This window comes from Meriones unguiculatus, chromosome 7 (genome assembly GCF_030254825.1).
Source record: "Meriones unguiculatus strain TT.TT164.6M chromosome 7, Bangor_MerUng_6.1, whole genome shotgun sequence".
NCBI classification, from domain to species: Eukaryota; Metazoa; Chordata; class Mammalia; order Rodentia; family Muridae; genus Meriones; species Meriones unguiculatus.
Genome location: NC_083355.1, coordinates 12586058 through 12601412, shown reverse-complemented (window position 1 = coordinate 12601412; position 15355 = coordinate 12586058). Strand labels below are relative to the sequence as shown.

The following is a 15355-nucleotide window of genomic DNA, read 5'->3' as shown; positions in this document are numbered from 1 at the left end:
CTGCTTCAGGGCTGTAGAGGAGTGCTTGCAGTGAGCATCTCTCACTTGGGCAATGGGTTATCACACAGATGGGTCTCTCTATTTGCTTTATAGACATGACTTCCTAACTTAGGTTCTCAGCTTTTGGATTCTTGGCCCATTAGCACTTTAGAAGCAAAATAAGTATGTTTTTACTAAACAATTTTTGCAAATGGGGGACAACATAGCCATTTCTAGCTTAGGTACAACTTAATAAATTGATATGAAGTAAAGGTTCTAGAGCCTCTCAGGATTTGAAAATTCAAAAAGTAACTGAAGCCCATTGGCGTACATTGACTTTATCAACAGGATGTTTGGGGCTAACCCCAGGTCTACAGGCCACAGTGCCATTGTTTAGATGGAGCCTAAATGTTTATAAGCTAAATGCTAGCTTATAAACGTGCCGTGCTCCTCTGGACTAAGCACCTTACCACGAATCCAAAGTTAGCTCACTGCTCTACAGAGAAAAGAGAATTAGAGGTGACATAAAGCACCACGAGATTTAAGTCTTAATGAGGAAGTGGACTTTTATTTGAAATTTGATTTATAGTTTCTTTCAGTAGCAGAGAATGGGCTGGGAAAAGCTAACCCAATTTCAAGTTAGGACCAACAGATCTCAAACTTGTGGCATTTTTGTGTATTCCATGAAGCCCTGTGTTGTGTTTGCAGAGAAGCTAAGGTGCTAACTTGTATAATAAGACAACAAAAGCAAAATCCGTATTAATAACATGATATGCATTAAGAGGAAAATCTAACTTGAAGTCAGTGTGCTTTGTGTAGAAAGGGAGTGACTATTGAACCCACTGAACTCTTTGGCTTACTTCACTGTTGGAAAATTGGAACCTGGGGAAGTTTGGAGACTTGGTCAGATCACTCAGGCAGGGTTAGAGACAGAACTCCGATTTTCTTCCTTCCTTTACATCAGCATTAGAAAGCCAGAAGACATGAGCACGTCTGAGATCCTTAGGAAAAAGCAGTAGGGGCAGGAGTTCACTCTTGAGTCCTACATGCTCTTGGAGCGGGGAGGCTGCCAGATGCAGGAACCCAGCGCTGAATACCACAGCGGGAGCATCAGGAGACCGAGGCCCTGGTACACTGCCATGTGTGCATGCCCTTAGCACATTATGTACACATTTTGGATTTTTGGATTTGGGGTTGTTTTTTTTTTTAATTGAGATTATAAAAAGAGTTTTCTCTGTGTTTTTTCTTCAAAAAAATTTAAAAGTTGCTGATAAAAATTTCTGGAACTCAAGAGGTGTTGACAGGAGTTATCTTGAATTCAAGGCCAATATAGGGTACATGGCAAGACCCTGTCAAAAAAGAGGACCAGGGGGAAGGGAGAGGAAGAATAAATCCAGATTACTCCATCTCTCCAGCCCCACCATACCTTTTTTGATTGGAGACTTAATTTTAACCAAACTATGTTTGCCACAGGAATAACACGGTACCATATTCTTGAGTGGATGTGGCTAAAATGGGAGAGAAAGCAAGACTCGAAGTAGTACACATCCATCCGTACGTCTGAATGTGAAGGGATTTAAAATAATTAATTTTGAAGTCTGAATTCGCAGAGAACTGAATTACTCCCTGTAGTGTCACTCACTAGAAGCTGGGCTTTGATAACAATTGCACGTGCCTTCTCCTTCGTCCTCCTCCTGTCCTCCTCTATTTTCGGGTAGGATCTTACTACACTGCCTTAGATGACTTGTGTTTTGTCTGTTTTGTTCTTTGTGTATGTGTGGCGGGGAGAGGGATACATGCCTTTTTCTGTGTTCGTTCCCACTTGTTTTCCTCAGGTTTTTGAATTTCTAATAGATAAAGCCCAGACTACTTGGGACCCACAGAATTTCCATTGAATCCTTTAGTTAGGTGTGGGAAGTGCTCTGCTACAACCCCAGCACTTAGACAGAGGTAGGAAGGTATGTGTGTGGTTTTGTTTAAGATTTGGTGGGGAGCTGGACAGATGTCTCAGTGGCTAAGAGCCTTTGGTGCTCTTGCAGAGGACCCAGGTTCAGGCACCGTGGGCAGTTTCCAGCATTCACATAGTAGCTGACAGATGTGTAACTCCAGTTCCAGGGCATCTGACACTTCTGGCTTCTGTGGGTAATACATACGTGTGTGCATACATACATATAGACAGACACTTGTATAAGTAAAATACAAATGAATCTATAAGATTACTTTGGATTACACTTGGGGTATGTGCAGGTGCCCAAAGAGGCTAGAAGAGGGGATCAGATTCTGCAAGACTGGAGTTAGAATTACACATGAGCCGCTGGGTGTGGCAGTTGACTGCTGGGTGTACATATTGAGAATCAAGCTCCGTCCTCAGGAAAGCAGTGTGCACTCTGAACTATTTAAAGTGTTTGGAGTTCCAGAAGAAGACACGTAACATGATTTTTTTCTCCTTTCTCCCCTTCTTTCGTCTTCCTCTGGATCTCACTGAATATCCCACTCTTGCTTGGGATTTCACCCCATAAGGCAGGCTAGTCTCCAGCTCATGGCAGTCCCCAGCCTCAGCCTCTTGAGTGCTAGGGTTACAGGCATTAGGTACCATGCATAGCTCTCTCATTTTCAGCAAAAAGATACAGTCACCTGAAATTCTACAGAGTTAGCTTTGCCCATATTCTAAGGAGTTAATATACAGCTGAGCTGGTAGTCTCACAAATCTTAGAATCAAGATGTGCTATAGATTTTTTTTTAATGACAGCAAGCACACAGCAAACCCAGAGACAGTGACCACAGTTTTTGTGCATGAAAAAAATTAAATAATTTAGCCATGTAGGATAAATCACTAAAGACCCTGATATAAACATCTGGGCTTTGGCACCATGGGAGTCTCATGCCATGTTTGCAAGAACAAAAGTTACAGAACACCATTAGGTCAAGGTTGTAGGCTTTGACATCATAATCCACTACTTTAGTTTAATATTTAAAAGCACAAGTATTTTGTATGTGGCAATGATATAAAATAATTGTATTTGATAATAAAATTTTATGTATAAGTATGCCCAGATTTGTCATATTTATTTCTGTGTGGAAAAATAATGTTGCAAATTTTTTTGTTGTAAGTCGTACTGAGTAAATGACATTTTACTTATTTATTCCCTTTGGGCTGGTATTTGAGACAGGCTCTTATGTATTATGGGCTGACATCAAACTGACTCTAGAGCTGGTGGTTCCTATGGGCTCCCGAGCCTCCAGCGTAGGCCATCACTCCCAGCCTAACTGTCCTGATGTGTATCCTTTTGTTTATGCTCACTAGATTGCTTGGGACAGACCAAAGGCCATTCAAAGTTTCCTGAGGCATAATGTTCCTAGCTTTCTAAGAGGTTTGTATGGATCTGTAATGGCACTAGGATGTGTGCAGCATTTTCTGTAAACCCTCTCAGACAATAGGTGCTGTAAGTATTTACTTGTGAGAAGGGAGGGAGCTGCTTCAGATAAATCTCATGTGCTCATGGGAGGAGTTTTGACTTTCCTTAAGATAAATTGTACTAATGCCTTTTATGTAGTTGAACTTTTACTGTTGACTCGGATGTGGAGCTTCTTTTCTGTTTTTGGTTTTGTTTGTTCTTTGGCAGGGCTTTCAAAACCCAGGCTGACCTTGAACCGCAGTGTAACTGAGGATCACCTTGAACTGGTCCTCAGGCTGCCTCCATTTCCCAGGTGCCAGGATTACAGGCTGTGCCACCAGTCGGCTTCTTTCAACCTTGTCTAGATTCTCCATTGAAGAATGAAGTCAGTGTTTCACCTGTGTGGGGGAGGAACCAGTAGAGCTTAGCAGGCATCTTTAAAATGTTTAACTCTGCCCAAAGGAGCATTATGGACCTAATTGGAAAAGTACAGGAAGCTGTGTGCTCAAAGCTGTCTATCGTGACATTGTCATTAAAACTGCCAGGCAGTGACCCACTTCTGTAATGTCAGCGCTCAGGAGGCTGAGGGGTTCTGCTGTGAGTTCAAAGCCAGTCGTGGTTATTCAGTGAAACCCTGCCTCGAAGGAAAGACAGAAGGGGGGGGGGGTGTGAAAAAGAAAAGAAATATTAAAGCTGTTAGAAAGTGAAGCCCTGCCGTTGGGGTAGGGGACTAAAACTAGTTGTTAAAAAGATAGTACTCAGGGCCAGAGAGACAGCTCAGCAGTTAAGCGTGCTTGCTGTACAATCACTAGGACCAGCATTTGTTTGTTTGTATACGTAACAAACCAGGTGTCCCAGCTCTGCACAGCAGAGACTGGAGGATCATTGGGGCTTTCTGCCTCTCAGCCAAGCCCACAAAGTGCAAGCCTTGGGTTCAGGGAGGACTAGACAGAGCGAGAGAGGACATCAGCACCCTCTTCTGACCTCTGTTCATGTGCATGGGCATAAACACTTGTACATACTTGTGCTCACACACTCACGCAGACACATTTTTTTGTTTCTTGTGCATGTGTGAGGGTGTGTATGTGTGTGTATGTTATATTATGTCTGTGGGCATGCTTAGTTCCTGCAGGTCAGGAGCCAGTGGCAGAATCCCTGTTCATTACACTGAAATACCAATTTTATAGCAACTTGATTTTACCCTTCCCAGGCCCTTGAACACAGTCGCTGTGTGCTCTCATTTAGAGGTAGAGGGAGAAACAGTAGATGATAGGCCAAATGACCCGCCCTGTGTTTATGCTCAGTCCCATTGTAGAAATCTTCTTAAAATTGGAAGGCTCCTTCTGGGAGCCTTTATCTGAAGCAGATAAAGCTTTAACTTGAACTGTTTTGCCTACCAGGATGCTTAGCAGCCTCACTGTGTGTTTTCAGGGGTGGAAGGGATTCTACACCTACAAACAACACAGGTTGCTCAAGGGGATGGATACTACACAATTTGAAAAGGGGAGGCTTGGGGCTGAAGAGATGGCTCAACACTGGCTGTTCTTCCAGAGGACCCAGGTTCAAGTCCCAGCACTCTGTCAGGCAGCTCACAACCTCAGGTGAAGAGCAACAGATCAGTGTGTGACTTTCAGTCCATACTGGTTATGTTCTTCATCAGCCTGTTTTTGTGGCCAGAAGTGTATGTGGACATGACACATGCCCTCAAACCCATGACTAGTTTCATTGTAGACAGCCCTGGATTGAACAATAAAATGGTTACTTGTGTTCAGGCTTCACTTTGAGTGTCTTTCTGATGAATGTGGATTGAAACAGAAACTGGACGCTTGTCTCGAGAAACTGAAGGATGACTAGGCTTATTTTGAGCTGCTTCGGCCATCCTTTTCAGAGCATGCTGCTTTTGCCTGAAGGAATGACTGGCATTTAGACAGTTTGGTCACCCTACTATTTCAAGGAAAATAGCCTGGGTTTTTGTTGCTAGTGCTCTAAAGCTTGAGCTTTCAGCAGTGTTAGAATATAGAAAAACCCAAATCTGCCCACCACTGTGAGTGTGGCAGCTTCTCACAAACTGCATGAAATTGATGGACTTGTGGCAGATATGGTTTTAAATGCTGTGTGCTAAAGCATGCCAGTGTTTGAAAGCTTTGCATAACTTAGTGATCTGCTGTGTTCTGAATGATCAGTGTCAGGCGCCACTAAGCTGTGGCCAGGAAGACCCAACAGAGTACAGGGCAGGCAGGGCTGTGCCTAGTGTGGTAGGGTCTGAGAATGAGAAACATTGGTAGAAATCCCACAGGGACCGGCCTTCAAGGAAGCGGACCTACCAGATTCGATGCCACAACAAAAACCTACAGTGAGTTGAAAACTTTGGCAGTGACATTTTTTGTGGTGCTAGACACTGGGTTTTTTGTTTTGTTTTGTTTTGTTTTGCTTTTTGTTTTGCTTTTGGTCGTGCTAACCTGTTGTCGCCGGTCAAGTACAGGAGCAGGTATCTTGCTGTCATCCATCAAACCATACCAAATGTAGTAGCATATTGTGTGCTTCTTATTGGCCGTTTGTTGTAGTGCTGAAGGCTGAGCCAAGGCCTTGTGCATGCCTGACAAGCACCACTCGGCCACACACACCTTCAGCTCATTAGTAGTGCTTTACGGTTAGATTTGTCAGAGTTTCTTTGTTTTGTGTGTACTTTCTCTTTTTTTTTTTTTTTTGGTTAGGGACAAGTCTCCTGTGTAGCCCAGCTTGGCCTCACCCTTGGTAGTCCCACTGCTTCAGCTTCCCTCAATGTGACTAAGCGAAGTATGTTTGGACCAAATGCACAGCCCCACAGTACAATATAAACTGTGACATCTAAGCCCTCCTAACTTTGTGTTCTACTTCCTTTCAGGGTGAGTCTGTGAAGTATTTCCTGGATAACTTGGATAAACTGGGAGTACCGGTAAGTTTCAAAACAGTTTTCCACTCGTTTGTACTTGAAACCAGTAATCGGGATATCATTGCTTCTATCTGGGGACAGCTTGTTAGGAGAGTTAGAGAAAATACCAGGTTGTCTGCCTTTTCTCTTCTTATAGTGGCAGTGGCCTGATTCATCCTCTTTAAACATGATTAGTAGCTATAGACACTGACAAGAGTTCTAATTTTTGTTGGCATGAAAGAGATTTGTGTTTGAAAATGAGATTACACTCATTTTTTCAGTGTTGTTGGGTTTTCTGTAGCAGAACTAGAGCTAGGCTCCTTTGTATTGGAGTTGAGGGAAATGGGGCTCTATTCTTGAGGCCTGCTGAAGAGACTGTGGTAAAAGAATCACCCTTGGAAGGTGTTTTCCTTAGAGCCAGTGACTCAACTGGGCTGAGGCTGCTCAGGGCTTTCCTGTACCATTGCAGGCAGAGATCAAGCACTGCTGTGTTTTCTGTATTGGCAAATGCCCAAGAGTTGGTTGGAATTAAGGTTTTCACTGCTTAGAGCTTTTGCCCTAGAGGTATTTGTTAGTCACAAAATTGGGTGCAGCTGCCTTTGCTTCCTCTTAGATATGTTAAATGAGATATTGGCTCTCAGTGTTAGAGAACTAGCCCGCCACAAGAAGGCAAGTCACATACAATGGGCTTAGGGCACAGGGAACTATATTTGTTCTCCTAGCAGGCTCAATTTCCACATTTTTCCTCATATTTTTCTAATTGAGTTTGCCTGCTGGGTGCGATGGCACACATCTGTAATTCTAGTACTTAGAATGCTGAGTCAGGAGTCTCATAAGCTTAAGGCCAAATTTTTAATTGCATTTGTTTGCCTTTAAAGGATTTTTTTCTACTCTCCCCCAAAAAATATAAGTATCTCCCACAACTTGAGTTCTCCCCAACTTAATTTGTACACATAATACATACAGTTGGAGAAAAGCGTTTGGAAACAGTGTGTGTGCAGAGGATGTGTGTGCACATGCTAGCAGAGGTGGCCTGGGTTGAGGTTGGCTGGAATCTTCCTCACTTGTTTCTTGCCTTGCTCGAGACAGGGTCTCTCCCTGAGCTTGGAGCTCACCCATTTGTCTATCCTGCTGATGAGGAGGCAGGCCCAGGGATCCTCCTGTCTCCAGCTCTAGGATTATAGGTCGTGCCCTGGTAACACCCACTTTCTCTCTAGTGCAAACTCAGGGCCTCTGTACAAACACAGTTTGCTGACTGCGCTCACCTCCTAGCCCTGAGCGTTTAAAAATGTTATCTAGTTGTCTTTTATGTGACTGAGTGCTTGTCTGCATGTGTGTGTGTACACTGCTCCACTCACTTGGTGCTCCAAGAGCCCAGAAAAGGATGCTGGATTTCCTAGAACTGGAATTAGATCCACCATGTGGATGCTGGGAAACTAAACCCATGTCCTCTGTAAGAGCAGCCTCTCTAGACCTCAGACCAGCTGGTTTTTGTTTTTTTGTAGACCAGGCTGGCCTCAAACTCACTGGCATCTGGCTGTGTCTGCCTCCCATGAGACTAAAGGCATGCACTACCGTGTTCATGATTTTTTTTTTTTTTTTTTTTCGAGTGCTTTCTTACAATCGAAACAACCCATTTGGTCTGCTTTTCAGATAGGTTTTTCTCAAAGCTCACATTCATGTGCATCCTCTTTTCATTGTTGATGGGGTTTTATTGTTTGTTGGGTGGTTTTTGAGGCAAGGTCTCTTGTAGCTCAGGCTAGACTTGAATTGTGTAGTCAAAGATGACCTTGAACTCTTCCTGAACTCCGTCAGTGCTAGCTGGCAGGGTTGGCTAACGGCTGTCGTATCTTCCTGTCTGTATCAGCTCTTGCTTCTTTGTTGCATATTTCGTAATGGATGGTTACTTTGTTTGTCTTTTACCCATTCTTTCCTGAGGACTAGGACTTCCTACCTTGTTGTCAGAGTCCCTGGTGCCTGGAACAAAGTAGGCAATCAGCAGATACTTGCAAATCAATAGTCTAGGCCAATCCCAGCACTCAGACTTGTGCTTAAACTGTTAGGGCAAGAAGAGCCCAGAAGCCCATCTAGAGGGGAAAGGAGAGTTACATAATCAGCCTGTGGAGAGGAGAGTCAGGCTGGTCTTGCTGTGGTTCAGCGCCCCTTCTGAGAGCGTAGGACCCACCAGGACCCATTTGCCTCTCTCCTGCTAACGAGCTAGAAACCTTCTGGGGCACTGAGCCCTTGGAAAGGCATAGAATGCAGACAGCTTGTAAAGTCACAGTTTCCAATCTTGCCTTGACTTCTTAAAATATTTTGACCGTGAAGATAAGTATTAAAACGGCTCCTGTTCGAGTGTTGCCAAAGAGCCCTGTGACTTGTGGAAAAGTACTAGCCTGAGAAGGAAGAGCGGGCCAGGGACCATGAGGAAGTGTGCTGCCGCACTGCAGTTGCTCGCTCCTGCAGCCAGCAGCTGCCTTTGCTCAGGGTCTTACTGTTTCCGCGCTCACCAGGTCTGCAAAGCCAGGCATGGTGGCAGGATCTGGGGTCTTAGCACTTGTAAGACTAAGGCAGAGGAACTGTCAGCAAGTTCCAGGTCAGCCAGGACAGCATGGCAAGACTTTGCCTTAAACTCGTGTGCATGCACACAGGCACAGTCGGGCTGCAAAGTGAATGTGGAATCCTAGTAGTCAGGAGGCAAAGGCAGGAGGGTCATCACAAGTTGAATGCCATCCTAGCCGCTGTAGCAGTGGTTACACACGGAGTTCTGGGAGAGCTAACAGTCTTGGCAATGACTCTCTTCCAAGACAAGTGTAACAGGTGTGAATGCCCGCTGGGTGTGGACGTCCTATTCATCAGCAAAGGTGCCGGTGCTCAGTGTGCTCTTCATCAGTGAGTGGGAGCTGCTTGAGCCTGGCCCGTGGTCTGAAATGCAGATGGGTAGTCACTTGTGCTATGTAAAGTGCTTTCGCAGTCATGGAGGAGGTGTGTGTAATAAAGACGCATTTGTTCTCTGTGGACTGGAGAGGCCAGAACCAACCGTGAGAAGTGCACCCGTGAGTTATGAGCAGTGCCCCGGTGAATCACATTCGCAGACCCTTCTGTTCTCAGAGGGCCGAGGAGCAGCTTGCAGAAGCGTGGCACTGGGGCTGTTCTGGCTTGACCTTACTAGGTAGTGCAGGTGGGTGAGGTCAGCTGAGAGTTGTAGTGTGAGTAGTGTGTCAGCTGTGGATGCACATACCTGGAATTCCAGCACATGGAAGGTTAAGGTGGGAGACTCAAGCTAGCGGCTAGCCTGGGCTACTAGTGAGACCTTGTCTTTTTTTTTTTTTTTTTTTTTTAATCACTTAATCTGCACATCCATTTACTGGGCCAGTTGCTACTTGCTGACTCCCAAGTATAAACCCTTTTCTCTTCCAGGATTACATTCCATCACAGCAAGATATTCTGCTTGCCAGAAGACCCACCAAAGGCATCCATGAGTACGACTTTGAAATTAAAAATGTTCCTTTCAAAATGGTTGATGTAGGTGGCCAGAGATCAGAACGAAAACGTTGGTTTGAATGCTTTGACAGTGTGACATCAATACTTTTCCTTGTTTCTTCAAGTGAATTTGACCAAGTGCTTATGGAAGATCGCCTGACCAATCGCCTTACAGAATCTCTGAACATTTTTGAAACAATTGTCAATAACCGGGTTTTCAGCAATGTCTCCATAATTCTCTTCTTAAACAAGACAGACTTGCTTGAGGAGAAAGTACAAGTTGTGAGCATCAAAGACTATTTCCTAGAATTTGAAGGGGACCCACACTGCTTAAGAGACGTCCAAAAGTTTCTGGTGGAGTGCTTCCGGGGCAAACGCCGGGACCAGCAGCAGAGGCCACTGTACCACCACTTCACCACCGCCATAAACACGGAGAACATCCGCCTCGTGTTCCGAGACGTGAAGGACACAATCCTTCACGACAACCTCAAGCAGCTCATGCTGCAGTGATGACAAGACTCGCTGTTTAATAGCTGTTGTGGTTTCGTTTGTTTGCTGTCTTGTTGTTTTACTAGCAGTTTACATCAACAGTTAGAAAAATCTCAATTCTTTGTCTAACTCCTTGAAATCTTAGTCCTTCTATGGCCTTTAGTTTGTGGCTGAAAGCTGCTGAATTAACACATTGCCAATATCTGCCGGAATTCAGGCTTTGATCGGTGTCGCCATGGCTTCCATTCAAGTCCAGCTAGAACTTCATGGGCAACCTCACACTTAGGTGTATTTCAGGCTTTGAATTCTTCTGCTTGCAAATGGAATTCTTCTGCAGTGCCAAGAGTAGGCAGTATCCTTAGGTACTTGGGGGGACAAATTGTGAATGTCCAGCTCTAAAATAAGACCCAAGAGAGTGCCTTACACAGTAGTGACATGCCTGGCTAGAGTGAGCCCTGCTCTGAAAGGGTTGTTAGAGGAAAGTTGAAGGGACAGCAGTCTGTCCCCAGAGGCTTAGCCTGCCTGTGTTTGCAGTTACTCACGCACAGCAGTCAGTAGTGTTCTGCTCAGCTTCTTCAGTCTGAAGGTAATGTCTTAAGTGTTTAAGTTTACAATATGGGTTTCAGCCTGATGCTGATGTGTTCACAAATGGTACATGTACTATGTTGATCTAAGGTAGCCAGTGACATGCGGTTTGCCTTTTCCATATTTCACTGTCCGTAACTTAATGTGCCAGGCTAGAAACAACAACCAGAAAGGGCAAGCACCTTGGAAACAGACATCAGCGCAGAGGTTCCAGAGTGCCATGTGTGTGACTTTTTGGTCCTGTCTTATTTGATTTTGTGCCTTGCTGGAGGGAATCACTATTGGATCTTCTTTCTTTTGCCCTCCTGCCTCAACCTCAGCAACTCTGAACTGTGGCATTTGTGGGGTTCTTTTGTCACAGAGAGCTTGGTGGGCAGTATTTCCCTGTGAAATAGCCAAGAAAACATTCTTTAAGTACCCTGTTCACGGTAGTGTCTCTGTAGATACAGTTTGTACATGTTGATGGTGTCACTGTGTATGAGACTGAAGCTTTATTGAGGTACACTTGAATGTCTTAAGAATGCATCTAAGAATAAGTAATTGTTTTGATCTGTACTTAAAGAGGTTTGTCCTACACACATACACGCACATACACACACCACTGACTGCTAAGTTAAACTGTGCCCATGAGGTAGCTTTGTGGTTAGGTAAATCCATAGTGACTAATGTACTAAAACGTGTGTCTTGTTCCACCTGGCCCCTGAGTCTGTAGAGCCTGAGCATGTCTGCGTTCCCTGGAGAGAGCATGAGGACTGTGATGGCTTGTTACTATCCTATGTGACTGTTCTCGGGTGAGACACTGGGCCCTGAAAGGTTGGCCACGCCTGCGGCTCACAGGCAGTGGCTCTCCTTACGCTCTCCTTACGCTGGCAGCTCTGAGAGCGTGGCCTCTTAGTGTGTTCTTGATAGACCTGACTTGTCTTGGATTTGAATTTTCGCCGTCATTTTGTGTATAAATTCCAGTGTTTTCTTGCCTTGGTAATACACAAGCTTCAGGTGTGTACTCCAGTATCACAATGCAGGTGTCGTCAGTACGATCCACGCACATTTGAGTGATTCTTTATCTAGTCCTTTCTGCCAAAAAGAATATATCATTTAAGTTCATGGGTTAGCATAACTCCAGTGCTGATGAATATTTGAACATGTGCACAGTAACACTTGTTTTGTTTTCTGTTGATTTAGCAAACATTCTTTGTATATTGGCCAAGAATAACTGAAGGCAGAAGTAAGTCCCTCCAGAAAACATTTGTATCCAGTTACATTTAAGCTCTGGTAAGAACAGAAATACTGCTTGACAGAGCAGGATCACCGGCTTTCTCCATTGTTGCTATTACCAAGAAATGACAAGAGCATCTGACTCAAGACTGGATCTTTCTGGGCATCTGCAACTTCTCCCTGAAGCATGCAGCATCTCAGAACTGGATGCAGTCTAGATGCATTCTGAGTGGTGGGTTCCTTACACGTAGTCTATATAGGATTGTTTAGAATTCAAAAGAGTGAGAGGCCCAGCCAAGAAGCCTTGGTCCACACATGAAGAGTCTTACACCTACATCCCGAAAGCCAGGTCCTGTTTTAAGTTGAAATGTTGTGTGAAGAAGGAGATGAAATTTAGCCAACAGAATTGAAAAGGTGCTCTACCTTCACTGTGCTGACTTCCCCCAATCCCCAAAACTTGGAGCACGTGAGGCTCCAAGGGGCATTGGACTTTGCAAATCCTGGGGAGTAAGTGCAATGATCATGTCTAATTATAGATTTCCCTGATCTGAAATCCTGCACCCTTCCTGCATACTGACAAATGATCACACAAGTGTCTTGGTTGACTTTTAATTTTTTTTATATATATATACTTTACAGAGTTGCCTTACAATGAAAGACCAACACAAATTTAGAAAGGGCTTGTTCCATGCTTTCTTAAGAACTCAATTCAAAGCGTGCTTCTGCCACTTAAATATTTTTAATGGCGTGAAATGTAGCCTTCTGCCAGATGCTGTCTGTATTAAATTGAAGCCTCCGTTTCAGTTTTTCTATCTGGAAGGGTACTTGATAGTCAAGAAGAAAGCTGCAGCCAAGCACGACAGGGTGTCCTGAAGAGGGAGGGCCACTTTCCCCCCCTCTCGTAATGCATTGTGTCTTCTGGTGAAGTTCTCAAGTTGGGACTCTACAAGGAAATGCTTGCTAAGTTGGTGGAAGCTGTTGATCCCACCACATGAGTGACAGAAGTGACGAGTGTTTGATGCAGCAAAAAGCACGTGTCCTCTAAGTCAATCTTTCCAGTGTATGCCCAATTGCTTGGGCTTCAGTTTTGATGGATTTCTCAGCATTGCTGTTCACATCTGGTTATGCCTGGTTGATACGAAGAGTAAAATAGCCAAGTTAATGTGGTTATACCCTGAAACTCAAGCTATTTGGAAAACCCTCAAATTGGTGCTTTCATTATTTAATGATACATTTAGGCAAAACCCCAAATGAACCATTTGAAATGTGACTCCAGGTTGCAGTTTGTAGTAATGTTATATTTTTCTCATTTGAGAAGACCCAAGTGTCAGTGTTAATCCTGTGTGAATCCATGCATCCTACCTGTAAAGCCCAGTCAAACATTTGTAACAAGTTCCCTAATAAATCTAGAGAAAGCCACTGTGTTACCCTTTCATTTCTTTTAATCTTATTTTTAATTGGAGAATAAAGTTTTGCAGGTCCTTTTCATGTGGAAATTCGATTTTGGTTGTGTGTCTCTCATTCCTGTGATTTCAGCATGTTAAATTCATGAGTCCCATGATGTTTTGTGCTGCTTGAATGAAAGTACTTTCGGCTTCCTTTACTTTTTTCTTTTGTTAAAGCTGGGAAATGATTGGCTTTTCAGCCTAGTAAGAAAGCATGAGGGCACACGATGCCCGTTTTCTTATGGTACGAGGTTAGGGCTTAGTCAGTTTACAATAGAGACTGAATATTGTGTCAGAACCTGATGGTGGCTTTTCCGATACCATTGGCTAGATTCTCCTAGCTGGTTTGCAGATCCATCCGAGCAGTGCTTGTCCGCTAGCCTTCTTCCGTCCACCTGAATGTACATCAGCATTTGACTTTACCTGTTAATTCCTATATGGAGCATTCAGGTCTAACCATCCAGTTTGGAGTGCCAGGGATGGCACAGAACATGGTTTTGTATTTGTATTCTGTGTACTTGTGGAGACAGGCTCTGCCTGTGTACCCTGGGCGGATCTGGAATTTGAGATCCTCCTGGCTCAACATCCCAAGTGCAGAGATTACCACTTGTTTTTTCATAAAGCACTCGTTATGTGGCAGTGTTTTGTGGGCTATAATGTGACTTGTGTGACCTTTGCTATGTTGCTAGTGATGAAATTTCCAGATGATTTGAAGCCTGCCTGAATCCACAAGGCATAAATTCTCAATCTGTGACGATCACTGATAATAAACCACCCTCTTGGGATGTAATTCTGGTGTTATTCACAGATAAAACACTGCCAAAGTGAGCGTCAGTTTTGACGTTAGCCGTGCCTGTTTGAAGGTAGCAGGTGTGGCAGGGAGGGAGGGAGGAGGCAGTGTGTTCATGTTGGTTGGGTGCATATGGTAATGAGGCAGACTGCATACTGTGTACCTTCTCTTCACCTTTTACTTGAAAGCAGAATCACAAACCATCCTGGCAGACTTCTGTTACGTGGGAGCTCACGAGTACCAACAAGCCTTATCAGAGGCGCACAGAGCAACCCTCACAGATGCAGCCCCTAACGAGACATGCTTTATACAACCCTGTATAAAAGTATTTGTGCCTTAGGTTCATTTTTTTCATACATCTTTTTATAACTTTCCAAGAACTAAGCACGTTATCTGATGCTGTTGTAATTTTTTTCGGGGGGGGAGGGGTCGGTGCTTTAGTTCGAGGGTAGCAGTAAATTATTTCTACAGGAGGTCTGAGAGTGGAAGGAATGGTTTCGTTCTATAAAATGGGTTGCTAGTCATTAAGGCTTTTTACTTCTGTACATATTTTGCAAAACTTGTCTCTTTCCTATTAATATTTGCTTTGTAAAAATTACTGACATTTAATAAACATTTATAAACAATTTGATAGCATGATGTTATTTTAACTCTTGACACTTGAGTGTGAAGCCAGGGAGTGAGTTTCTTTCATGTATGAGAGCAGAAGTTTGCACACCCTGCTGAAGGCGTGGAGGTCTGCTCTGTCTCCAACTCTGCTCCTGTACAAACTGTTCTGACTAAAGGTGGAGCTGTGGCCTTCACAGAGTCCTCCAAGATGGGAAGCAAGTTCAGGGAAGTGCCCCTGCTCTGTGCTTCTCTTGGAGGTGGTGCTGGGTCTCTGTAGGCTTCTGGGCCCCAGGGTCATCCAGTTACGGCAAGATTACTCTTAAGCCTGTTGAGATCAAACTGATACTTAATAATAATCATATCACTCATTCGCCTCCCCCCTACCCCATAAGCCTTATTTTAAAATACAGAGGTGGGGGGAAGCAGGGCAGAAAGGATTCCCAACATTTCACCC

The 15355-nt window shown here is 44.1% G+C and overlaps 1 protein-coding gene across 1 annotated transcript in view; it reads left to right on the top strand.

The window, feature by feature from the left end:
* Positions 1 to 14918, top strand: part of Gna13 (G protein subunit alpha 13) — a 40720-nt gene extending 25802 nt beyond the window's left edge. The window contains exons 3-4 of the mRNA XM_021655729.2: positions 6259 to 6309; positions 9706 to 14918. Of these exons, the coding sequence (XP_021511404.1) occupies positions 6259 to 6309; positions 9706 to 10278 (624 nt within the window). The 3' untranslated portion in view covers positions 10279 to 14918. The remainder of the gene's footprint in view (positions 1 to 6258; positions 6310 to 9705) is intronic.
* Positions 14919 to 15355: the final 437 nt, after the last annotated feature.